Source organism: Sceloporus undulatus, chromosome 5, assembly GCF_019175285.1.
Source record: "Sceloporus undulatus isolate JIND9_A2432 ecotype Alabama chromosome 5, SceUnd_v1.1, whole genome shotgun sequence".
Lineage (NCBI taxonomy): Eukaryota > Metazoa > Chordata > Lepidosauria > Squamata > Phrynosomatidae > Sceloporus > Sceloporus undulatus.
In genome coordinates, this window is record NC_056526.1 from 21,313,243 (window position 1) to 21,339,423 (window position 26,181).

The following is a 26,181-nucleotide window of genomic DNA, read 5'->3' on the forward strand; positions in this document are numbered from 1 at the left end:
GATGATGATGATGATGATGATGATGATGATGATGATGATGATGATGATGATGATGATGATGATGATGATAATAATATATTTGGCCCTCTATATCCATGGAATTCTTTATCCACAGATTCAACCATCCATGCATGGCTTGAAAATATTCCATACACACACACACACACACACACACACACCAAAAAGCAAGCTTTGATTTTGCCATTTTATAGAAGGGAGACTCCATTTTACTAGGCCTTTGTGTTTAATGGGACTTGAGCATCCACGGATCTTGGCACCCACCGAGGATCCTAGAATCAAACCCTAGTGGATACCAAGGGGCCACCGTAATCCCAACTTCACGTATACAACAGTGGGATGTGAGCGGACAGCAAGTGACCATGGGATCTGGGGATCGTGGCTCATGTTTTTATAAAAATGTCAACCATGTGTGTGACTGCTGTAAAAAAAGGCAAATTCCAAGTTGTGACTAATTAAGAAAGGAATTTGGAATAAAATTCTTGGTATCATACTGCCCTTCTACAAATCTGCAATATGACCAAATCTGCAGTACTATATGCAGTTCTAGTCTCTGCACTGAAAAAGGGTATCACAGGAATGCAGAAAAAGGCAACCAAAACAGGTGAGGGACTGGAGAACTAATAAGGGCTGACTTCAGTGACTGAGGTTGATTACCTTTGGAAAAAGGCAAGTAATGGGAAATGTGATAGAGATGTATTAAATGATTAATCTCCCTTAATCTTAAAACCCAGGGTCATTTACAGAATGGAAACAGAATGGTGGGAGTCAAGACAGATAAAAAGTGCACAGAGCATAGGTAAAGTGTGGAATACACCACCACCAGATGAGATCAGCATTCTTTGGACACTGAGCATCCTTAGATCTCATTAGACAGTCCTGGGATTTTAAAATTAGTGTTTTTATTTTCTTACACTTTGAAGCCATCTCATAAGTGACATTCTGCGGATGGTATACAGAAAAATTAAAAACATGACATAAAAAAACAGCAATAAAAAAGAATGATAATAAAACGGGGCATAATAAAGCCATGATAAAACCACCAACATGGGATAAAGAGGTTTGAAGAATGTAATAAAATTCAAAGTAAAACTAGCAGCAAAAATAAAATACTGCACAGATCTGAAAGCACTAAAAACACTTTCTAAATTTCCCCCCTAAGGGTTGTCTTTCCTCTAATTTCCCCCCATGTTCCTTAAACATGGAGATGCCGCCAGGCATGCTGTTACTTCCCTCCTCCATGGATGGATGAAAATCATCAGAGTATGAGTTCACTATAACATAATAGACTCAGAGCTTGTGAAACCTCCTTTCTTGGTCTACAGCTCCCAGAATCCTCCAACCAGCCTGGCTAATGCTGGTTAGAGGCCTCTGAATGTTTTAGTGCAAGACAAGAGCTTTTATGGGAAAGAGAGGTGTTTGGAATCTACAGTCCTCAGACAAGAACTCACACAAGCTCTAAACAGACTACCAGTACTGTGAGCCCTCCACATTTGCTTAGGGGCTAAGGACCCCTGTGAAAGTGGGGGAAATGCAATTTTTTTAAAAAAAATTAAATGCAATTTTTTTTTACCTGAGAGAATCGTTTTCAAGGAATCTCTAGGTCTTCCAGTGCAACTTCTGGTGTGCGTGCACCACACTGCAGAACCTAGAGATTCCTAGAATATATTCATCAAATCCACAAAAATCAAAGCTGCAAATGAGGAAGGCCGACTGAAAACAAAAGGCCGTCTAAAACACTTGTTTGCTCCTGGGCAGCCTCCTGACTATATACAGATCTCACTTTTTTTTTTCAGGGGCTAGCTGACTGCAATGATTGCAAGACTCCCAAAATGAATAACTCCCTCCATAACTGTCATCCTCTGGTCTGCAAGAGAGATGATTATTATTATTATTATTATTATTATTATTATTATTATTATTATTATATTTTCCCGCCTCTCCCAATTGGATCGAGGCAGGATCACAGCAGAGTTTAAAAATACAATTACAGCATTACAATATTATTACCACACAAGTTAAAAACCAGAATTAAAAGCCTAAAATCAACAATCATGGGGTCAGATGCTCTCGTTCCTCCCTCCAGTCCATCTGCCTTGGTCCAGGCCTCAGAGGAGAGAATAACCACTGGACCTGATCTCCTTCCCCAGCACCATTCCCTTCTCCTTTTGTATCGTGTCTTTTAGATTGTAAGCCTGAGGACAGGGAACCGTCTAATTAAAAATATTAATTGTAAGCTGCTCTGATAGCCATTAGAGCTGAAGGGCGAGGTACAAATACCATAAATAAAATAAATAAATAAATAAAAATATCATGCAAGAGCTTTCATTCAGTTGCTTATCAGTGGTACAGGAGGAATCACACAGGGAAGAGGAAGAAGGGGTAAAGAACAATACAATGCATGTGTGAACTCAGCTTTTAAGAAAGCAGAACAAGCAAGCCTTTCACAAGAACTTAAGTCTGGTAACAACTTTGTTTAACACACAAGGCATATCCTCACACAATCCGGAGCACTTTACATTTCCGGTTTGACACAATAAGAACATGCAGCAGGATCAGCACATTTTCCTTTCTGCTGCCTCAGTACCAGATGTTTGGAAACCATTTGGTCAAACTAGTCAGTTTGTTTGGATGAGACAGGGCTGACCCAACACATTTTGATATCTGAGACAATGAGCAAATGGGTCCCTCCCCATCCTTCAAGTCATGGTACACAGACAAGCAAACTATATTGGCATGAGACAGGCACATTTCTCCAGCTCTGGCAAGAGAAATGCAACAGTAAAAAATAAAAGTACAACTAACCATTTTCAGATCTTTTGGGATAAGGTTTGAGTTTTCTTTATACTTTGGACCAGAAGTGTTTTGGATTTCAGATTTTGTCAGATTTTGGAATATTTGCATATACTTGGAATGTTTGCATATACATAATATGCTATCTTGGAGATGGGACCCAAATCTAAACATTAAATTCATTCATGTTTTGTATGAACTTTAAATACATAGACTTAAAATAATTTTATATATAATATTTTTAATAACTGTGTGCATAGAACAGTTTGTCTATAGTGAACCATCAGAAAGCAAAGGCATCATTGTCTTTGCCACCTATGTGGACAATTTTGGAGTGTTTCGGATTTCAGAATTCCAGATAAGGGATATTCAATCTTTATCTGCCTACCATAATAATAATAATAATTATTATTATTATTATTATTATTATTATTACCTGCCTCTCCCTGTGTTGGATCAAGGCGGGTAACACCATATAAAAAAGAGAAAACAATAAAATCAAAGGCACAGAAACGGTAGATAAAATTACACTAGACTCCAGATTCCCACTCCCCCCCCCCAAATTAATGTTAAAAGCAATTCCCAAACAATGGGCAATAAAATCAGTCAAGAACAAATCAGTCTGAAGAGAACAATTTAAGCAAGTGGAGAGTGAGATTAGGGGATCAATTTGGGAAGACCCGCTGGAAGAGATCCATGAGCCAGCCATGACACAGAAGCACATCAGGATCAGAAACAAGATGGCAGCATAACAAATTCCCCAAGTAATTCAAGTGTTGGAGCACTTTCCCTAGAAAGAAAGGCTACAATGGTTAGGACACAGAGTAAGGCTCACATGATCTTTCAAACATTAAAAGACTGCAAGTCCCATCAGATCTAGCTACTATAGCTAATGATATGGGATCATACCAACTGTGTTCCAGCAACACCTAGGATGGTTCATATTTTCCATCTCTAGTTTAGGACTTCTTAGTTTTTTTAGCCAATAAATATGTATTGAAGGTGGAGGGGGCATAATTACAAGCACTACAAAAATTATATAGAAAACATTCATTTCCCCCTCTTCATGATATTATAATTCAGGGTCATCTAATTAAATAGACTGGAAATAGATTCAGGAGTGACAAAAGCAAGAAGCTTTCATGCTGTGCAAAAATAAATCATGAAAATTCACTACCTCAAGGCTGCTGATGCAGCACAGACAGCATTACAGGGGATGGCCATAGTGCAAAGGTAGAGCACATGTTATGCATGCAAAAGGCCCTAGGTTTCAATCCCTGACATCTCCAGATGGAAGGAGCAGTTAACAGATAATGAGAGAAATCTCCACCTGAGATCCTGGAGAGACACTGCCAGTCAAAGTAGACAGCACTGGGACTGAATGAAGAAACTTAGAATGAAGTCAGTTTTCCCCATTGCTTGATATATTAATTGCTTGATATATTAATTAACCATCTGATTAACCTTTTGGAGAGTTTTCATAGATCACAACTCCCAGAAACCTTCAATTAACAAAGTTAATGGCCATGCTTTCTAGGAGATGCTGGAAGCTGTGGTCCACAAAGTACAGTAACTTTTCCAAGTTCCTGATCACTATTACACATACTGTTTTGTTGAACCAAAGGTATTGTGCAAGCATAAAGGTATGTATAATAGTGATCTGGAGCTTGGACCCACAGTCAACTATCTGGAAATCACTGTTATAAAAATCATTCAAGGTAAAAACAAGAACTGTGTGCAAATGGGACTGTTTACAATTATCCCGCATGTTATCAAGCCAAAGTTAAACAGTTTTAAGTCTGATTGATTTTTCGCTTAACTCTCTCTCAAAGGAAACTATTGGACTTTGAAAAAGCATAATGAAGGCTAGCTAGAGTGTGCCCTTGCAAGTTAATTACAGCTTCTGTTTAATAATAGTTTCCATCACACAAATATCACCTTTTGTGACAAGTCACAAGTTTTCCCTATTTATGGTCAGAAAACACTGAGTTCAATGCCTTGGTAAAAGACATCCAATACATTTATGAAAGAGCAAATAATTGATTCCCATTTTCTCAGGCCCAAATGAAGATGAAATCTACAAAAACCACTTGTGGGGTGAATGAATCAATGATAGCCATAGTCATTTGTTACATTAATATATCAACTTTCCTCCAGGAAATCAAGGAGACAGACATGGTCTTTGTCCCGTTTTCAGCCTCACAAGAACCCAGAGAGGTAGGGTAAGCTGAAATGACTGTGTTTGGCTCAAGCTCATACACTGAACTTCACAGCCAAATGGGCACTTGAATCCAGATCTCTACACTCCTAGTTCAACACTCTAAGTCCTAGTTCAACATGCTTACTCAGGATAAAATTCAGGTCATTTCCAAACACAAATTACATTTAATTTCAAGGATAACACAATTTCCTACTTCTGGTTCAGTTACAAGTCTTTTTTATTTTTTTTTTTTGCTAGAAGCAGTTATCCTGCTTGTATTATTTATTACTATTGAATAAATTCAATAAATTATCGGCAGAAGTATATATTGGCCAGCATCCTCTTAGTGACACACAAAAGCTTAGATCCACCTTATGAATACATGTCTCTCTCTTTTTTTTAAGCATTGCAGAGGCTGATACTATCTTCTGCTTTCTACCATGACCAAAGTCCCCTCAGGATACACAGTTTTGCTTCTACAGACCCCTGAACAGCCATTCCAGTACTGGTAGAGACTGCAAGGAACCAGAAAAGTGTCCCATAACCAGATGCATACCAATGAAATCACCCACTGACACCCCAGCAGATTTTGGCAGAAAAATGTCATCTGTTGGCATCCAGTAAGGGGACATTTTTATTTATTCATTATTTATTTAAAGGAATTATATCCCGCCTTTCTCCCAAAATGGGATTTACAGCGACATAGTCAGATGCTTCTCAATCCACCACAGAATGCCCATTCAATGGGCTATCACAGCAAAACCTGGAGTCTTGAGTATGGTGAATAGGGAGCTGTAGCAGAGTTTTGCCTGCAAAACTCTTATGTTACGCTGGCCAGTGTAGGGTCTCAGCCATTGTGTGCATGTGATAAGCACCACAACTGACTCTGAACGCAGTGGTAGGATACAATATTTTCTCAGGACAAAGGTTTTATCCTGTTTAGAGTCTCAGCCAATGCTACTCAAAGTGGTGGTCTACAGACCATTGCTTGTCCTTGAACTTGCCAGTCTGTGGCATATTTTTAGGAAAGAATGAAACAATTGTTCCCAATGGACACAAATATGGTGCCCTGGTACATTGAGGGAAAACATGCTGGTCCTCCGCACCCCATCAGATAGCTAAAGAAGCATTGGCATAAGCCATAGATTTGCCCAAGCTATACAGTTCACATCTTTGGGGCTGACTGAAATAGTGAATAAAATACTGTAATATGGGAAGAAATGAGAGAGGGCAAATAGCACACCAAACAAGAATTCATAATAAGAAGCAAAATAGGGAAAGTATACCTGTGAAGCAAGTGAATTATAATACCTTCTCGTCAAATGAGCACTTGGCTGAAGAAAAAAAGAGAGTTCTTTTTCATGATTTTAAAAGGTCACAACCTCATGAAAATTGCAACTCCATTATCACAGCCTCATCACACTATGAATTTTAATTGCTCCCAAACAACATACTATTAAAAGAGCTGAAGAAAGATGACTACAGAAGCAATTTTCCATCTTTAAATTTTATTCTGAACCTACAATTTAAAAAAGGCTTAAGATCATCCTTTGGCATTATGCTGTAAGCAATTTTATGTTTTCAAGGGGAAAGGGTGAATACAAATGTGCGCTTTTAAAGATTAATACACACATATATGAACTTTGTTAGAACCCAATTGCCTTGAAAAAAGCAGAAGATAGCAAAACTCTAAAAAAAAAAATCTACATTACTAAACAGTAGTTGGAGATCCCTTTACCTCATATACCATGAGAAACAGGGCAAAATAACCTGTAAAAACAGAACTTAAATATATTTCTATTTCTGAAAACAAGTGTAGGCTCCCAGGATACATTATATAATCATAATGCCTTCTCTTTAACAAAGAGCACCATATTCATCTAAAAATTCTGACCATACTGGAGAAGACAGTGCAAAGCCTAAGAAGGGTAAAGCTTTAAGAGAAAGATTAACAATTAAGAGAAAATACTGTACTCTCAAATAAAGATTCCATCAACACTACCGATTCCAGCCTTTGGTCTACCATGTGCTTTGGGTCTAAACTCCCAGCATCCTTCATCATTTGCTGTGTTAGCCAGAGCTGATGAGAGTCCATCAGTATCTGGAAAGCCCCATGTTCTTCACTCCTGGGCTGCTGACACACTGCAGAATTAAGGCAGATTGATGTCACTTTAACTGCCATGGCTTCATCATATGGAATCCTGGGATTTGCAGTTTGCTGTGGCACCAGAGTGCTCCAACTGAAAAGGCTAAATACCTCACAAAACTACAAATCCTAGAATTTCATAGTATTGAGCTATGGCAGTTAGAACGGTGTGAAACTGCGTTAATTCTACAGTGTAGATGCAGCTCAAGTCTAAACTGTGGCACCACTCTGGTTGTATTTTTTTTTTAATTTCATTGGTCAACCCATTTGCCAAATCTAGCTCAAATCATCAGCACAGTGGTTCCGAAACTTTGGTCCTTCAGATATTTTGTACTTCAGTTCCCAGAATTCGTTACTATTGGCCAAACTGGCTAGGGCTTCTAGAGGTTGAAGACCAAAACACCTAGGACCAAAGTCTGGGAGCCACTGTATTATAATAGCTAAAATCAAACTTTAATGGTCAAATTGGAAGAGTTGTCCCATTTCCAGCCATTTTGGACAGTGCAAGGTTATCCCACAGGCCAATATAGATCCACCATGCTCCATAAAACCCTGACCTCTGCACAATCTTAGTATAAATGAGATACCACCAGGAGTAATTCCTAACAAGCACTGTGTAGCAGCTTGAATGATCAGTTAAAACTCTATGGGAACACAGTTTGTATCCTTGCATGGAAACGGACTGACTAATATTGGGCAACTCACACACTCTCAGCCTCAGAGGAAGGCAATGGCATCCCCCCATGCAAATCTTGTCAAATTAAATTGATAGGGTCACCACAAGACAGAAACAACTTAGAAGTACATGACAATAACTCCTAACCGACTCTTGTTGCCCATCTTCTTATTTGCCTGCTAACTCTGCATCCTAACTACCACCTTCGATTCAATCATGTCAGCTGGATATCTTTCAACCTTGTCTCCCTGCAAACCCCAGTCTGCTTTGGACCCCTTTATCTGACTTCAACTTTATTGACTTGTTTGTTTGTTAAAAAAAATACCCACAATCTACTGGAACTGGCAAGGAAGTCTAAAATGGATCTTTGCAGTATGGCATCTTCAACTCCTAAGCCAGCCAAGCAACCCAAAAAGACAACATGACCATTAACCAGGAAATAACGAAAATTACTTCTGTACGGAGTATATCAGACCGAGCTTTCCAGTGGTTTTAATAATAATAATTAATTCCTCACCACGGAATGCCAGAAAAGGATGTGATGCCATGCATTCTTTTTTGCTTTCCCTAGGCTACCCCTGAATTCCTTAGAGACAGTAACAAAAGCTGTATCAATTTGCCAATTTGCCAAATTGGAAAGAAAAACCTTGTAACATTCGCATTCAAGTAGCATTTATTCGCAATAGAAAAAAAGTTTATTGCAAAGTGCCCTTTGCAGCATTTCCTTTGCTGGAAGCGAGGAAATGAAAGGGAAAGTGAACAAGCAGCTAGTCATGCTCTATCAAAATATATATCTACTACCTGAAGCAAAAGTCATGCACATAGACTGCCAAAAATAAAAAAATTAAACAGAGAGAGAGCCTCCTTCCGCAGCCTGATTTCCCTACATCGCTCCTCCGGCTGTGGAAAGATGACAGCTAAGGAGGGGGCAGGGAAGGAGGGTAGCATCCAGAGCCCCACTGAGCATGTGCAAGGGGGCCGATTCGAATCGTTGAACCCTCAAAATATGCTCTGGTGTGATAATATAATGTGCACTCACTCCGCTTTGCTTGAATCCACATCACGTGACTTGCTTAGAATCGAACTGACTCCGCTTCTCCCTCACTTCAGAAGGGCAGCGGAAAGGCAACCAGGTTTGGTAAAACATCATGTTTTAACCTTAATTCGCATTGCTAGAACAGGAGTGACTGCGGATCTGAGCTGCAGCTCTGGACATTCATCCCTTAATCCACCAAGACCCACTACAAGCATGATTTATGTAAAGATTTAGCAGCCCTGTTTAAATATTTGAAGAGATGCAGCTTCAGAGAATATGACCTGGAGCAATGGATTCAAACTACAGGAAAAAAATTCCACCTCATCATTAGGAAGAACCTCCTGACAGTAACAGCTGTTAGTGAAATACATTGCCTCGGAAAGTGATGGAGTCTCCTTCTTTGGAGGTTTTTAAACAGCGGCTGGATGGACATTTGATTGTGAGTTCCTTCATGGTAGAATAGGGTTGGACTGGATGGCCCTTGAGGTCTCCTCCAGCTGTATGATTCTATAAAAGGATGGGCATGAGACTGTTTGAGCTCTTTAGATCCTTCTTTCTGCTGTACTGTATAAGTGTTCTATTTTTAACTGTATGGTACCTAGTGAGTTTATGGGCATCTTCTAACTACAAACAATAAATAATTAAATTCTAATAACCTGTGTAGTGTAATCCTAAGGATGTTTATTAAGAATTGAGTACTATCAGAATTTATTTCTTTGCCTGTACACTTTTTATCACAATTTTTGCTTAATATACTTAACAGTTTATGTTGTAAATTAGTTGCAGAATACAGCAGGGCAGAAAAATTATGGGCTTAATCTAACTGGAGCCAAACACTTTAAAATCTTACTGCAGTAGAGTATAGATTACTCTAGTTTTTTATTTAGATTTGAATATTTCAAAATATTGCCCAATTAATCTACAAAACCCAATACAGGAATGTGAGGTTTAAAGGGTGCTTTGTATTTTCATTATTAATAGCTCCCTTCCCTATTCCAAAGCATCCACATTTTACTGGTCTGCTTTCCAAATAACTGAGTGGTCTGCATAGGACTGAGAGAACACAAGGTACAGAAATGCAGGCATCTGTTTTATTTATTGGTTTCAAGGTAAAGCAGTTAAAGCTGCAGCACCTGGAGGATTAAAAAACAGGTGCTAACCTGACAGAGTGATTGGAAGAGTGGAACAGAAACTAGACAATTCTAGCAGATACTGAAATTAAAAAGAAAGGTGTATGCACACGTACACACACACACACACACGAGAGCACATGCACATGCCTGTTAAAAGCCGCTGAAGAATTATTTGCAAGACCGAAATAATTTAATCTCATGCTGAGAGGGAAAATATCAATTTATTAGCCATCCCATTGACCAACCAACACATTCTCGGCCATAGTAAAGCAATGAGGAAAAAGAAGGAACACTGTTAATAGGTTATAAATGATTCCACAAGAGCATGTGACTCACACCAAAACCCAAAATGCACACTGCTGGGAAACACACCAACCACCTCCCAATCACTAGCCAATATGACAAAGGATAGAGGAGAGGTTTCTTTTTATGCCCCAAAGCAATGTGATATGAATGAGCTAATGAGAAGTGGAAAAAGCAAAGTTTTGAAATAGAATGTTTTCCACTGCAACTCATAGGGTTCCCAAAATTAGCTGTGCTGGCTTTGAGATTTCTGGGAGTAATATTGCAAAAATAACTTTTCCAAGCTCCAATATCTACAAGCACAGTATCGTGACCCACTCCCCTTCAACATTTTAATCTTATGCTAATTAAATATCTGACAAGTGGAAAGAAATTTAAGGAAAAGCCACTGTATTGGTAAAGAAAGTTAGAGGTGACAGTGATGCTAAGAAGAATACATAGCAGCATTAAAAAAGAGTGCCTTCTGCTCAACTTTTATTGCCAAAATTTACCTTAAAACCCAAAGTGCAAGGAACTTTGCTTTCCTGTGGATACAGATTATTGAGAATGCCTTAAGAGTGTCAGTTGAAATACAATGAAGGAGATCGTTTTTCATGGTTCAGTCATTTTCTGAGCAGTCATATTTATTCCTCCCTTGTCATTATCAGTTTTGAAAACACAGCATGCCTCTCTTTCTCTGGGGAAATCTTGGGAAAACAAGCAAGAACTATTCCTCTCAACTCTAACACAAGAATTAGCCACCCTGAGCATTGTTCATTTAAGATTAAAGTTTCAATATTATGTCACGCTGCAGCATGGACTATTTTGACGCCTTGAGAAAGTACTAACATTATCATGCAGTAGCCACATTAGGACTCTAACCTGGAGTCACTAATAACTGAATATGTACTGTGTGCTTTCAAATTGTTTCCGACTTATAGGCTCAATTCTACAGGGACCCCAGCATTGTTTGTAATGTGCCTGGGTATGTTTTTTGTTGTGTGCCTTCAAGTCATTTCCGACTTACGACGACCCTAAGGCAAACTTATCATGGGGTTTTCTTGGCAAGATTTGTTCAGAAGAGGTTTGCCATTGCCTTCCCCTGAGGGCTGAGAGCATGTGACTTGCCCAAGGTCACCCAGTGGTTTTCATGGCCAAACTGGGAATCAAATCTTGGTCTCTAGAGTTGCAGTCCAACATTCAAAACACTATGCTATGCTGGTTCCTCACTAATAACTACAAACAGTGATTATTTTTATCGTTAATGAGCTGCATATTCAGGAGCATCCAAAGTGCACTCCTGAAGTGCTGGAGAGTGTAAAGAGTCCTTTTGAGAGGGGAAAATCCAAAATATTACATATCATATGATCATTGTCTTAAGACAGGCTGTACACTTACTACTAATACTATTAAGCTTCATGTCAAAGTTTCATTGCACAAGAACTGGCATCACTATGTTGCTGGATATCTTCACACTGTCAAAAGCCAACCAAGCTGTTTAAGAATTACTGCCAACACAGAATCTATTTCACTAAGGCCTTTGAGTAGAGCTCTCCAAATTTCACTTTGAGAGATTTATTTGAGCAAACATTGAACAGCAAGCCATTAATATTAGCAAAGAAATGATGTACAAATAGGATTACATGCGATCACTGCAGTTAAACAATTGTTTCTTCTAGCACTACCCTAGCTGGATTCCTTCTAGATGATTTGGTCTACAGCTCCAATCATCCCTGATCATTGCTCATTCCAGCCAGGATAGATGAAGGACTCCAGCAAGGAGGGCTGTACTCCCTCTAGCAGATGTTATTTGGCAGGTTGTACACCCACCCACCCCCCAGAAGCAGCAGTTCTAAACACTTGAGGACATTCACTTGTGGGAATCTAAGGGGATAAAAACTTAATTGTAAAAAAAAAATAATGACTGGAGAGTTTCATTGCAAAATAATTAGATGTGGAAATTACCTAGGCATATACAGGACGCGCTCTGCCACAACAAATCCCACCCTGAAGAAGAGGTTGCTAGCTGGTATGAAGGGGAAAACCAGGAACAACAGGCCAACTAGAACTTCTCTGTGTTCCAGTTTCTGCAACAAAACAATAATGAGACACATATGAGTGAAACGGAATGCCAAACTCAGGAGAGATCACAGAGCTGGTGTCAATGTAACAATATCCATACTTATTTATGTACTGTACATGGTATCTCTAAATTCTCATTTCTTTGTTATTAAGGCACTTCAGTCATGTGTTTTTACACACTAGTTGAGTTTAGTCATAAAATCACACTATAGCTGTATTGTTATCGTTGCCTTGAACCCTACTGTTGGAAAGGGGGTGGAGTACAAATAAACAGCAGGAAGAAGAGGAAGAGTAATAGTGAATCTATACCAGCCTACATGCCAAGATATGAGAGGGGCTGTCAGTTGGGTTATCAAAGTAGCCTTTAAACAAATTTGAATACCATAATGTATGTTAAATGGAATTTGTTGTTATATCTGAATTCAAAAGCCACTGGGGAACCAGTTAGGACCATTGCTGTGTCACAAGATACTGCTACCCTCTGGAGTGCAATTATGAAGCTAAGTACTGAGTAGATGGGAAATGAAAGTAGACAGTTCTCTCTCAACCATAGCTTCATGGTGTGAGCTCAACTATAGTTAACACAAGCCACACATTGGCATAATGTCTGAACTGAGGCATTGCTTCAGCAGTCTTCAGCTCTGAAACGAGTACTGCAGATCATTGGGCAAAGAGAGAGACGAGCCACTTAGTGAACTGATAGCAGAAATGAGATTTAAAGCCTACAAATTTCTGGCTCACAGCTTTCTTAAGGCCATACTAAACATTACATGATGCTATATGTTACCATGTTTCCCTCGCTATTCCAGTTGTTGCTGCTGCTGTTGTTGTGTGCCTTCAAGTCAGCACTAATTTATGGTAAACCAAGATTTCCTTGGCAAGACTTATTCTGAAGAGGTTTGCAATTGCCCTTCTCTAAAACCATGAGAGCATGCCTAAGCTTACCCAGTAGGTTTCCATGCAGAACAGGGAACAACCCTTGGTCTCCCAGAGTACCAGTCCCAAAACTCAACTGCTACATCATGCTGGCTCTCTGTTCCATAAACATTGCAAATAGCTGCTAATGAAGGGGAATGTGGAAATGATGCCATCACATCATGAGCATTTTTCTACCATATGTTCCATGGCAGCCACAGCAGAAGGAATAGCTTGATGGCCAAACATCTACCATAATGCAAATTTGTGGACTTAAATCATGAAATTAATAGTTATTCAGTGTCAATTAACTTGAATAACAATAACATATTATTAACAGATTAATAACACATTCTATCCATCATTCCTGTGAGGAGGGTTGGTTATTCTGAATCGTTGTTGCTGTTGTTCATTGCCCACAAGTCGACTTTGACTTATGGCAGCCCTATGAATGAGAACTCCAAAGTCACCTTGTTATAATAATAATAATAATAATAATAATGTTTATTTATACCCCGCCCTTCCATAAAAAATGATCAGGGCGGCTTACAAGATTCATAAAAACAGTACAATACATGTACTTATCAACAGCCATGCTCAGTTCTTGCAATTGAGGGCCATGGATTACTAGGCTTTAAATATATTATTTGTTTAGTTTTATTTTATTTTATTTTTAGCCCACTTGTCTCTCAGTAAGGGATCCAAGATGGCTCACAACTTAGATTAAAACAAAGCACAATTACAATCAATCATAATATTAAAACAAAATCAAAAGTAATTAAATGAACTATCACATTAAAAGTAGCACTAAATTAAAAACAAAATTTAAACATGTAAAAATACAGGAAGGGGGAATACAGCATCTCCCAATCCAACCATGTTTTACTTGACACTGGAATAAAGGAAGGCTTTGATCAACTGGATCTCTATAGTAGAGGCGGACATTTGTTGGAGGTCAAGGGGCTACATTAGCATTCAGGAAACTTTGGAGTGCACCATTCCCTAACCATATCCCCCCTCTTTCAAATATACCAAAAATGATTTGGCCCAAAATGCCACCCAACACTTTGTAGTGGACAATTTTGGGGGTACCCTCATAAGAGGACTTTGGGCCGGAACAGACAGCCCAAAAAAGCCTGCTTCCAGGTGTCATCAGGGCATGGTGTTTAGATGCCACATGTCCCGATGATGCCGGAAAGCCGGCTTGAAGCCATCCACTGCCCACATGTGGGCAGCTCCATAACGCTCTATTGGTACAGCATTTATATGCCACATGCTGCTAGAGCATCATAAAGCCGCCATGGGGCCACGGCAGGGGCTAAAAAAGGAGCGGATTGTATCCACTCCATTTTTGGCTATGTTCAGGGTGGTTTGGACCCATGGCATGTTTGCTACAGCCCCAATCCGTCTTCGGAAGGGGCGGCTTCAAGCCACCTCTCTGTCCTCTCTGTTTTCCCCCTTTATTATATAAGGAAATGATGTAGAAGTCACTTCATGTTCACTTCTTGGTTGCTGGATTTTTTTTAATTCTCCTGGGACTAAAATGACTGACGGGAGGCAAAAGGGAGGGTATGCCCCCATACAGCAAATAGAAGAGATTTGTAAGGGGGGGGGGAGATGAAAGACCCCGAGGTGCCTAGGGCAGTGTGATTTTCAATTGTAAGAGCGAGTGTGGTATAGTGGCTGGAACACTAGGGTGTATGTGAGTAAAATTGTAGACAGTATTTTTAGCATTATTCTGCAAAGATTTCAGTGTGGGCATTTAACTTAAATGGTAATTTCATACACACCTAGTAATTAACATTTCCCCCTTTTGAAATAAATGCAACTGAATTATATTTTTGTTAATTTATGAACAATTGACTAAATGCATCAATCTTTTTCAACTAAGTACCTTACCTCTGAATAAAAGTATCCAGGTTCATTTGTTTTCCATACTACTATCCTCCACCCCCATTCTAGTACATCCCAGTACTATTTCTCTACACTAGCATTTTTTCAGCCATTTAAATGCTCTAACAAGAAAAGTAAGGAGGAAAAGTTGAGAATAAAAATAGTCCAAATGCACTTTGTCATTGCATTTTTTTGTCATTGCATATGAATAATTAATTCATCATAAAATCTTAAAATTCTGCTGTCAACAATGACTGGATTTTTTTTAAAAAAAACACTATTATCTATACTTTTTTTCCAGCCAAGGAGAAAAAAAAGTGAGATCAATGACACATCTAAGAAGGAAATGTGGGCTTCAAATAATCTTTTAGCCCCCAACTTTTTAGTGTTCAGGGGCCACATCTGACCTGCGGACCATATTTCCTTACCTCTGACAAAAGTCCATGTTGAGCTGTAGTTTAATTGGATATTAAGTGATTGCTCTCAGTGTGTATTCAAGACAGAGAGAGTCAATATATTAGGTATCAGATTACCATACCATTCATCATATAATACAGGAAAACTGAGACATATGTGGCTAAACAACATCAAAGTTTGGCCAAAAGTGTGTGGACTAGCAAAAAGAATACAACAGTTACTAATGATTACACAAAGCTACTGTTTAAGCAGAATTTCCTTTAAAATGTTTAGAATCCTACGAATTTACGTACTGATTTTAAGAGAGCTTGAAAAAATAAAAAGCCCAATTCAATAACCGCAATATTCTCTCTGTGTCTGAATGTTCAGCATGATTAACAATAAATGTATTATATAATGCCTTATGCAAAATGAAAATGTTGTTAGCAGACACTGCTCAAAATTACAGCTTTCTCTTCTTCTCCATAGTCACTGCATGAGCTCTGTGTTCACACCCACTCCCTCTGCCAAGGGGAGGGGGATGGAGAGAAGAAAATTGGTAAAAGTTAAGACTTTAAAAAGGGTTTATACAAATCCCCCAAACAGAGCTACAGGTCTGAAAGGGGTAGAAATATATTTTCAAATCAGGAATACTTCTCGGCAATACTGATCCTATTTGGGGGAAATGAGGGTGAGAATCTGAAATCTATTGGGAAATCTGTCTGTTTGTTAAACACACAGAGAGAATGCCCAGTGTCTTACTTCCAGCAGCATGACCCCACTTCTTTCATTCAGAGTAGGTTCTCAATGGATGCTGCTACCTAATAAGCAATGACCAAAGGACTACCCTCCAGAATAACAAGGGCAAGGAACAAAAATGCTGTGCAAAGAGAACAAGTACCCAAATGGCACCAGGATATTTCTACTTCCCTCACTAGACTTCAATGTGATATTATAAAAATCTTTTGTAAGCTTCCTTCAGCATGCCTTGCAATACAGAGAGGTAAAGCTGGGTTTTGGGAGGCTTTGCACCTGAAGATCAGGATAAACATTATTAAATATTCCAAATTTGCAGCACCAGACTAATACCCCAAAGGAAAGGATCAGAATCCAAAATGACATTAACAGACTAAAGAGCTGGGCCAGAACTAAGAAAATGAATTTCAACAGGGAGAAATGTAAGGTACTACACTCAGGCAGGGAAAAAAATGAAGCCCACAGATAATAGGAATGTTGACATCTGGCTTAACAACAGTACATGCGAAAGGGATCTAGGAATCTTCGTAGCTCACAAGTCAAACATGAGTCATCAGTGTGATGCAGCAGCTAAAAAACCGCCAATATTTGTGTACTGTGTAGATCAATAGTGCCACTCTATTCTGCTTTAATCAAGCCTCACTTGGAATACTGTGTCCCAAAACCAAGACTTATCTATGACTTAGATGAAAGAATAGGGGGCATGTTTATCAAATTTACAGATGTCACCAAATTGCGAAGAATAGCTAACACCCCACAGAACATGACCTTAATAGATTAGAAAGCTGGGCCAAAGATAACAAAATGAATTTCAACACAGAGAAATTTAAGGTACTGCACTTAAGGCAAAAAAATAAAATAAAAAATGAAATGCATAGATATAGGAGGATAGGGGACACCTGGCTTAATGAGACTACATGTGAAAGGGATCTAGGAGTCTTAGTAGACCACAAGTTGATGCAGCAGTGTGATGCAGCAGCTAAAAAGGCCAATGCAATTCTAGACTGCATCAATAGAAGTATAGTGTCTAGATCAAGGGAAGTAATAGTGGCACTCTATTCTGCTTTGGCTAGGCTCCACCTGGACCACAGTACAGAGGTACCCCAGGTTACGAAATTAATTCGTTCCGCCGCCGCTTTCGTAACCCGAAATACTTCGCAAGCCGAAAAACCCATAGGCGCTAATGGGGAAAAGCCGCGATTTCGTGTGAAATAGCGCCGAAAAGCACCAAAAAATTTTTCGTAACCCGAAAAAACCTTCGTAACCCGGAACAGTTTTTTTAAATGGATTTTTTTCGTAACCCGGAAATTTCGTAAGGCGGCGCATTCGTATCCCGGGGTACCACTGTATCCAGTTCTGGGCACCACAATTCAAAAAAGATGTTGACAAGCTGGAGCGTTTCCAGAGGAGGGTGACCAAAATGGTGAAGGGTCTGGAAATCATGCCCTATTAGGAGAGATTTAGGGAGCTTAGTATGTTTAACCTGGAGAAGAAAAGTTAAGATGTGATATGAAACCCTTGCTTAAACATTTGAAGGGATGTCACATCGAGGATGGAGCAAGCTTGTTTTCTGCTGCTCCAGAGACTAGGACGCAGAACAATGGATGCAAGCTACAGGAAAAGAGATTCCACTTAAACATTAGGAGGAACTTTTTGACAGTAAGAGCTGTTTGATAGTGGAACATGCTCCCTTGAAGAGTGGTGAAGTCTCCTTCTTTAAGCAGAAGCTGGATGGCCATCTCTCAGGGGTGCTTTGATTCTGAGTTCCTGCATGGCAGGGTTTGGACTGGATGGACCTTGTGGTTTCTTCCAACTCTATGATTCTAAGAAATTCTATACCTTTTCCCAGAATTACTCCACATTCTGGTATGTACACAGTTCAAGTGAGAATGTCATTCTGTCATTTTCCTCCATATACTGAAGCAATTTAGCATCTTAGACTGAAAAAGGACTCTAAAAGTTAGAGTGGTAGTGTGCTAGATCCAATTTGTCCTTTCAAGTTTTGTATCTGAATACTTCTGTTATGTCATTATCTACATTTTGTTCAGCAGTAGTACAATTAGAATTTGTAGGGATTAAAACTGATAAAATCAAACCAATTCTTCATAGAGCGGTTGGAATGAAAAGAACACACACACACACACACAACCATCAGTGATTAGGCTCTGATTAATAAATGCCTGCTCCCAAGTATGTCTTGAAAGGATAGAAAGCTGATGAAAGCCTACTGTAGACAATTTTGCCAAAGCATTAGCATTTTACTTCTACTATATGTTCAAGCACTGCATGGAAATTAGAAAATGCTTTGTACTGAGTAAGACAGCTCTTCTTTCTCTGTCCTATCAACCAAGACTGAATATAATAAGGATGTGTCTTGCCCAGTGTTGCCAACAAGCCTTGAAGATATTCCCTGGAATGTTTTACCATAATCCAAAATCCCCTGAATTCCCCAATATTTATTATTGTTATTCAGTCAAAATCCCTGTAAAGAAATTAATTAAATTCCTCAGATTCTGGGGAATTTCCTGGAAATTGGCAATGCTGGTCTTACCCCTCAATACACTTACAACTGGAGATACCAGATTAGTTTAAAGCACTTCAGTATTAGAGGCGACTCTGGCCTCTTCTGGTTTTAATGTGGCTCCCCAATCTATGATACCACTCTTTGTTGCTTTCCCACTGTTTATATATTTTTTTCTCTTTTCTTAATTACTGACAATACTGTAATCTAAAATATGCTGGTATTTTGGGTTCAATTCTTCTGCCTTTGGCCCATCTCAAAACTGGAATGGGGCATCTGAGAACTCTAAAATGTAATTTGGTCCATGGGCAGAATGAAGCACATACACACCCCATGGTTATGTATGCAAAGTCTAATGGGGATGCAAGATTTAAAATGATGCTGACAATGTAATATTTAAATGGCAGCAGTTCTTATACTGGGTTGCTTTGATCTGGCTGTTAGAATTTTGGCAATCTAGCCTGGACAGCCACCACAACAGATTGATAGCAAGCAAAGTAGCTATGGGTCCATTTTAAATGAGTAGTTAGAAATGTGCAGTACTGCATGAGTAAGTATGTTGTGTCTATACACCATCATTTATACTAGCTATTACATAGAATGATCAGTGCCTTTGCTGAATTGCAGTTCCTCACTTTCCATCCACTTAAGCAGTTAAAAAACAGGTTTACAATCACAAACTAGATTGAGTTCTTAATGTAGTTGCGTAGGAGAGAGATGGAGAACCTGCTGGTTGTGGGCCACAGGTATTCTTTATATGACCTGCATATTCCTTGGAGATCGAAGATATTCAAAGACCAAGTTGTTGCATGGATCCTAGCTGTGCTTTGAATCCCAGTTAGCTATTACATTAAAATGTGGTCTGCTTTGTAGCCCAGGATGCTAAAACAATGGGGTTTATGATATGCTTGGTGATCCAAATTGGCAAGAAGTGCATCAAACATAGTAAGCTGCTCACTCTGCTTTGGTGCTGTTCTGCCTTGCCCTGCCCCACTTTTAGTTCTACCCACTGCTGGAATTCAGGGTTCCCATAGTGAAATTTTAGTCCTGGGCTGTAAAGGGATGCTTGCTCCTCCTGTGGGATTTGAAATTTGGTATGGAACACTGATGAAGCAATTAAGCTGTGCATTTGGGTATTTTGAGTGTGATACTGCACGTGTGTGTGTCTGTGTCTGCCTGGGTGTGTTCATGCCATCAAAGAACAGTGAGGCAGTATTTTTTTTCCAGTCTGAGTATTATAAAATGGTCTGGCAGTGTAGTACAGACTGAAAAGTGGCCATAAAAATAACACCCGTGCAGTTTCACATTTCTAGCCTCTTAGTGATTCATTGTTACCTTTACTTAGGCCTGTTACAAACCGCCCAAAAGGGGCGGTCTCGGGCTGCTGCCGGTTGCAGCGCAGAGGAGCTGCAGCAGCCAAACTGCGCGACTCCTCCACGCTGCAAAGGAGCGCGAAAATCGCGCTCCTTCCGGCAACCCGGAAGAGACGCCGCAAGTGCCAAAGCGCACACTTGCGGCGTCACTTCTGGGCCACGACGTGCAGACGCAGAGCGTCCGTTACATCAAAATGGCAGCAGCCGTGTGGAACAGCCGCCGCCATTCCGTAACAGGGTAAGGGGTGTCTGGAAGAGACGCCCCTTTTTCAAAATGGGATGTCCTAAGGACGTCCCTTATGGCGGTCTGTTACCCGCCATAGTTTCATTCGAGATTAAATAAGAACATTTTCTACTGTGGGTAGAGTGGAGTTTTCAAAGGAAAGCCCAAATGTTGCAAGATGTTCATAAAAGAATTACTGAACAAATGACCAATTTCAATAGGCTTTAAACATCTGTAGGAAACTTGCTGCTGGAAAGCATGAGGTTTTGGACTCATATTAAGGTAGCCACTAGCTGTCCTTATTAAACTGCAGGCACTGATCATTAAGCAACTGATTGTGCTGAAGAGAACTGCTATATGTTCTGGACCAGTTCTAGATAGGAAAATTACGGTAGACATTTTCTTTTGGCATTTCAGATTTCACATAGAATAGTATGGTCAACTTATTTCCTATCCTTTAGGCTTTTCTTGAGATATAACATTTGATGCAAAATCTCATATGTCTCAACCCAAATCACAGTCAGTTCTCCCTCCAAGATCTTACAGCCAACCACACCATTAAGATGTGCACAATTTGGATAATTATCTTGCCTTCCTACCATATGAGCCTATAAATGTTCAACACAGGGTTGTCATTTTAAAAAGTAGCACTTTCATGTTTGTTTATTTTAAAGTATTTGAGTTTTTTATTTAAAAAACTGGCTTAAGATGTAAAAGTAATACTGGCTTAAGTGGTTAAGACGCTGACTCTGTTGATTGCAAGGTCGGCATGTTGGCAATTCGAGGCCCGAGTGCCGCAAGATGAGGTGAGCTCCCGTCACTAGTCCAAGCTTCTGCCAATCTAGCAGTTCGAAAGCATGCAAATACAAGTTGATAAATTGGTACCACTTCAGTGAGAAGATAACTGAGTTTGGTGCAGTCATGTTGGCCATATGTCCACCAGGGCAGTCTTCGGACAACAATGGCTCTTCAGCTTAGAAACAGAGATGAGCACCACTCCTTACAGTTGGTTATGACTAGACATTCTTGTCAAGGGACTATCTTTACCTTTAATACCAATTACTAAAATAAAAGAATAAAATTACAAACATGCTGAAACAGCAGAGGAAACAAGTTAATAATGCCAGTCTGAACACAGCTAGCCCTTTGAAGGGTGTAGGGAAATAAGATGCCAGGTCAACAGATCTCAGCACTGAAAACCTGCAGTTGATACACTAGTTTTGAAAAGTAATACTGCTGGTAGCTTACTGCTCCCAAAAGTAATGGGTGATGAGTACTGTTGTTGTTATTATTATTATTATTATTATTATTATTATTATTATTATTCCGCTTAATCTCAAGGAATCCAAGCAGATTACAGCAGTAAAACAAGGTACAGTTAAAAGAGAAATGCATTAAAAATTCCAAGATCCCCATCCCTCCCACCATCATAAAAATGTAATTAAACATGAAAAAGAGATTGAACCAAGAAGAAAAGTTTAAAAAAAAAGAAGGGGGGAGGCAGGTCAACAAGGATGTTCTAGTCTGGAAAGGCCTACCGGAAGAGAACCGTCAATAGCCTTCTTAAAGGTTTCCAAGGTGGTAATCTGACAGATTTTGTCTGGCAGGTCGTTCCAGAGTCTAGGAGCAGCTGCTGAAAAGGATCGCTGGGTCACTGCAGAAAGTCTAGTCCTCTTTGACTGAAGCAGATTCTTCCCAGTGGAACGAAGAGTGACGGGAGGATGATATGGGAGAAGGCGCTCCCACAAGAAGTCAGGATCCAAGCCATGTAGGGCTTTAAAGGTTAAAACACTTTGTATCTTGTCATCCATCACTATCTGTGGAACGTTCAATTCCAGCGAAGTTAATGACTGGGGCCAGTTTTCTCCTTCACTTTTCCAGTGGCCCACAGTAGCGTGTTACTGGCACACCAGAAGTGATATCACAACCCTTCTAATTTTTGTTTAGGCCAACTTTGGGACTATTTGGGATGGAGTTATTATTATTATTATTATTATTATTATTATTATTATTATTATTAACCTTTATTTATAAAGCGCTGTAAGTTTTAAGAGTTCTGGGGCTTTAGGGGTCATAAGGACTAGTACAAGTGAAACTATTGCATTTGGGGGTTGTTGTTTTTTTGTTGTCAAACTGTTTTTAAAATGTAAGCAAACAAATTTCCAATGCAGTTGGAGGGCTTAATGGAATCTCTTGAAAAGCTTCAGGGGCCAAAGAAAAGAGGTCCAGGGACTCCCTGTGTGCTCCAGGTCATATTTTTGCCATCTCTGATATAATTACAGGTAGAATTATAGTTTATTTTGATATGGTTTGATTACTTTCAGTGTGTATTAGATATAGTAATATAAGGTGTTGGTGATCACCTATAAAGCCCTAAATGGCTTGGGCCCAGGATACCTGAAGGACCGCCTCTCCCCATATATTCCGTCCCGCACCCTCAGAACATCCGGGCAGCAACTACTAAAGGTGCCGGGGGCCAGACTCTCCTCCATCACTAGGCGGACTTTCTCCATCGCTGCCCCGGCCCTTTGGAACACGCTGCCTGTCGAGCTCTGCTCGACTACCTCCCTGGCCCAATTTAAGAAGGACCTGAAGACCTTCTTATTCCAGCAAGCATTCCCCCCCATAAAAATTCCTAAGGGCCTCCCTCCTCTTCCGTGGCCATGAGGATGGGCTAATGGGGTTTTAGCTGTTCTATTTTTACTGTGTAATGTACGGTGTGGTTTTGTTTTTAATTCACTGAATGTATATGTATAATGTGTGTAAACCGCCCTGATCTAAGGAAGGTGCGGTATACAAATAAAACTTTTATTATTTATTATTATTATTAGTAATAATTGATAACAAGTCCCTGGCTAAATATCCTGAAATCAGCTGGGCAGCCACGGCTATTCCTCATGGTTTCTGTTTGTGTTAAAAAAAAAAATCCTGATTCTTTCTACCAGCCATGTGGGTATTTGTTTTGTTTAGTTTTTCTTTTAAAGAACCAACTGCAGTTGATGCAAACTTTGAATTAAGCCCAGCAGGAGGCAGGCTGCAGAGAAGAGAAGATGATGTTTTGCCTTCCCAGCAAAAGAAGGAGGTTTTGCACCTACTCTTCAGAGGTATGCTTCAATAGTCTGTCTGACTGCAATGGCTTTCTTTGGAAAACAAAGAGGGGAGTTCCTTGAAGGGATCCCCTCTGAATTAGAGCACCCAAAACTGGGCACTAGGCATTCTCTCCATCTTTCCATTTCACACAGATTTCACCCCCTGAAGCTGCCAATAAATTTGAGATTCCCCCCCTCCATTTCCTAAAAGGTGGATCAATACTGCAGAGAAGCATTCCTGACATGAAGAACAACTTTGCAGAAATGTTTGTTTTAGATTTGCACAAACCTTATTTTAATTTACTTTTACTGGTTTTCTTCTCTCCATTCCCTGCCCTGGCTCTGGAATGGGTGTGAAAACAGAGCTAATGTAGTGACCATAGGACAAAGGGAAACCTGTAATTTTGAGCCCATCCACTGGGGCTTGGTTCCAGGACACACAAACATGGATACCAAAACCCATGGATGCTCAAGTCCCATTAAATACAACGGCACAGTAAAATGGTATTCCTTATATAAAATTGTAAAATCAAAGCTTGCTTTTTGGCATTTATATATGTTTAAAATATTTTTATGCCATCTATGCTTGAATCCATAGATAAAAATCTGTGGCTATAGAGGGCTGACTGCAAACAGTTAAACCACTCCCTCAAGTGATTCGTATTCTGTACTCACAAAAACCAGTTAATACACTTAACACCAGTTCTGCAGTGATGCTGCCCACCCTTTATTGCAGCCTTCTGAAAGCTGAAACAATCAATTCTTCTTGGATTAAAACTCCTAGGGCAGCAGCCATGCTGACTGTGATCAATGGGAACTAAACTCCAGTGTGAACTGAAAATGGTTAGAGAAAGCATTGTTGGATGATGTGCAACACTGGAAAGCAGTGTTGCACATCATCCTCCAAACAACATCTTTGAATCATTCTTTAAAAACAAACATGTTGTTAGTCAGTGACTAACCCGCCCCCCAGTAACATTTGAGTAATAATGACTGCATATTATTTATTATATTTATATTCCACTTTCTATCTAGAGATCTATCTAAAACAATTGCTGTTGATTCAATATATCTGAGCAACAAATGTGTTCATTGTGTATTCCTAAAACACTTTCACAAGTCAATCCAATGGCTAGCTAGAGGCACACTGAAAATCAACTGGAGCAAGAGCATTCTCAGTCAATACAGTGGTGCCTCGGGATACGAAATTAATTCGTTCCGCCATTCCTTTCGTAACCCGAAAATTTCGTAACCCGAAATACTCCGTTAGCACTGGAAAGCCTATGGCAGCATTTGAATTTCGCGCCGAAATGAATTTCGTAACCCGAAAAATATTTCGTAACCCGAAACAGTTTTTGCCAATCCGACTTTTTCGTATCCCGGAAATTTCGTAACGCGATCATTTCGTATCCCGAGGCACCACTGTAGCTATGATTGTGTCAAAGATGATTGCCCGTGTTTCCCTTTTTTGCTTTTCCCCTTTTTTAATCAATTCACTGGCAAATCTACATCAATACAATATATAGTATAATGGTTTAAAAGAATATCCAGCTTTGTCTGTCACTTTGAAGATGCCTAGTTAGACTTTGCATGGGTTTTAAGGGCAAAACACTAGAGTGTTGTGCGTTGTGCCTCCATCTTCATCTATCATGGCAAATGGTGTTAGACAGGAATCACTGACATAAAGGACCCAGATATGGAACTGCAAGCAAAGTTTTAAAATAGTCCACAAATGCCTTTGAATCCAAAGATAGGCAACCCTGTGTACTCCAGATGGTTTGGATTACAGCCACCATAATCAAATCTTCCAACATTTCACAGATGAAAACTGGGACACATCACCAAGCAACATCAGAGAGTAGTCAAGGTCACAAAAGTTATTAATGAAGAGAAACAGAGAAATTAGGAAAAGCTGCAGCAGTTTGTCTGAGTTTACTGGGAAAGAGCAAGATTTCTCCCCTCCTCTTCCCCTTTGCTGAGTTAATTAATGCAGACTGTTTTTGCACTTTTAAAATTTACAGCAACTAGAGTAATCTCAGGAGAAAGAGGGAAAGTGGGAAGAGGAAAGAGAAACTAGAGCGGGTTACAGACCGCCAAAAAGTGGCGGTCTGCCATCGCCGCCAGTTGCTGCATCCGGGAACCACAGCAGCCAAACGGCGCGGTTCCTGGACGCAGCAAAGAAGGAGCGTGAAAATCGCACTCCTTCCTGGGCCCCGGATGTGATGCCGCGAGGCGCTAGTCGTGCACTCGCAGCATCCTATCTGGAGTGCAACGTGCGGACGCAGAGTGTCCGCTATGTCAAGATGGCGGTGGCCGTGTGGAACGGCCACCGTCATTTCATATGGACTCAGTCCGTGCTAGGGTTAGGGGCGTCTGGAAGAGACATCCCTTTCTAACCCTAGCACGGACTGAGTCCGTCCTAGGGTGCCCGTCTGTAACGGGCCTAAGACATTTTAAAAGCAGCTGAAAAAGTGAGACATCAGAGGATTAATCAGAACTGTCCCTGCAAATTTAGAGTAGTTGAAGGGGGTGGCATAATTGAGGCTTTCAGGAACCCAAACATCAGATGAGAACCAGGCTGTCTACCCTTGTTTTAACGTAATCCTTTGGATGGGTCAGTTGGATGGAACTATAAAAGGAGACCTCTGA

The 26,181-nt window shown here is 39.9% G+C and overlaps 1 protein-coding gene across 7 annotated transcripts in view; it reads right to left on the minus strand.

Annotated features, from left to right (window-relative positions):
* The window catches only part of TMTC1 (transmembrane O-mannosyltransferase targeting cadherins 1), a 187,755-nt gene that overhangs the window by 71,824 nt on the left and 89,750 nt on the right, over positions 1–26,181 (minus strand). For 6 of the 7 annotated variants that reach the window (XM_042467636.1, XM_042467635.1, XM_042467633.1 and 3 more), the window contains one exon: positions 12,250–12,371. The exons of the other annotated variant lie outside the window; for it this stretch is intronic. In XM_042467636.1, the coding sequence (XP_042323570.1) occupies positions 12,250–12,371 (122 nt within the window). The remainder of the gene's footprint in view (positions 1–12,249; positions 12,372–26,181) is intronic. 7 annotated transcript variants of the gene reach the window in all.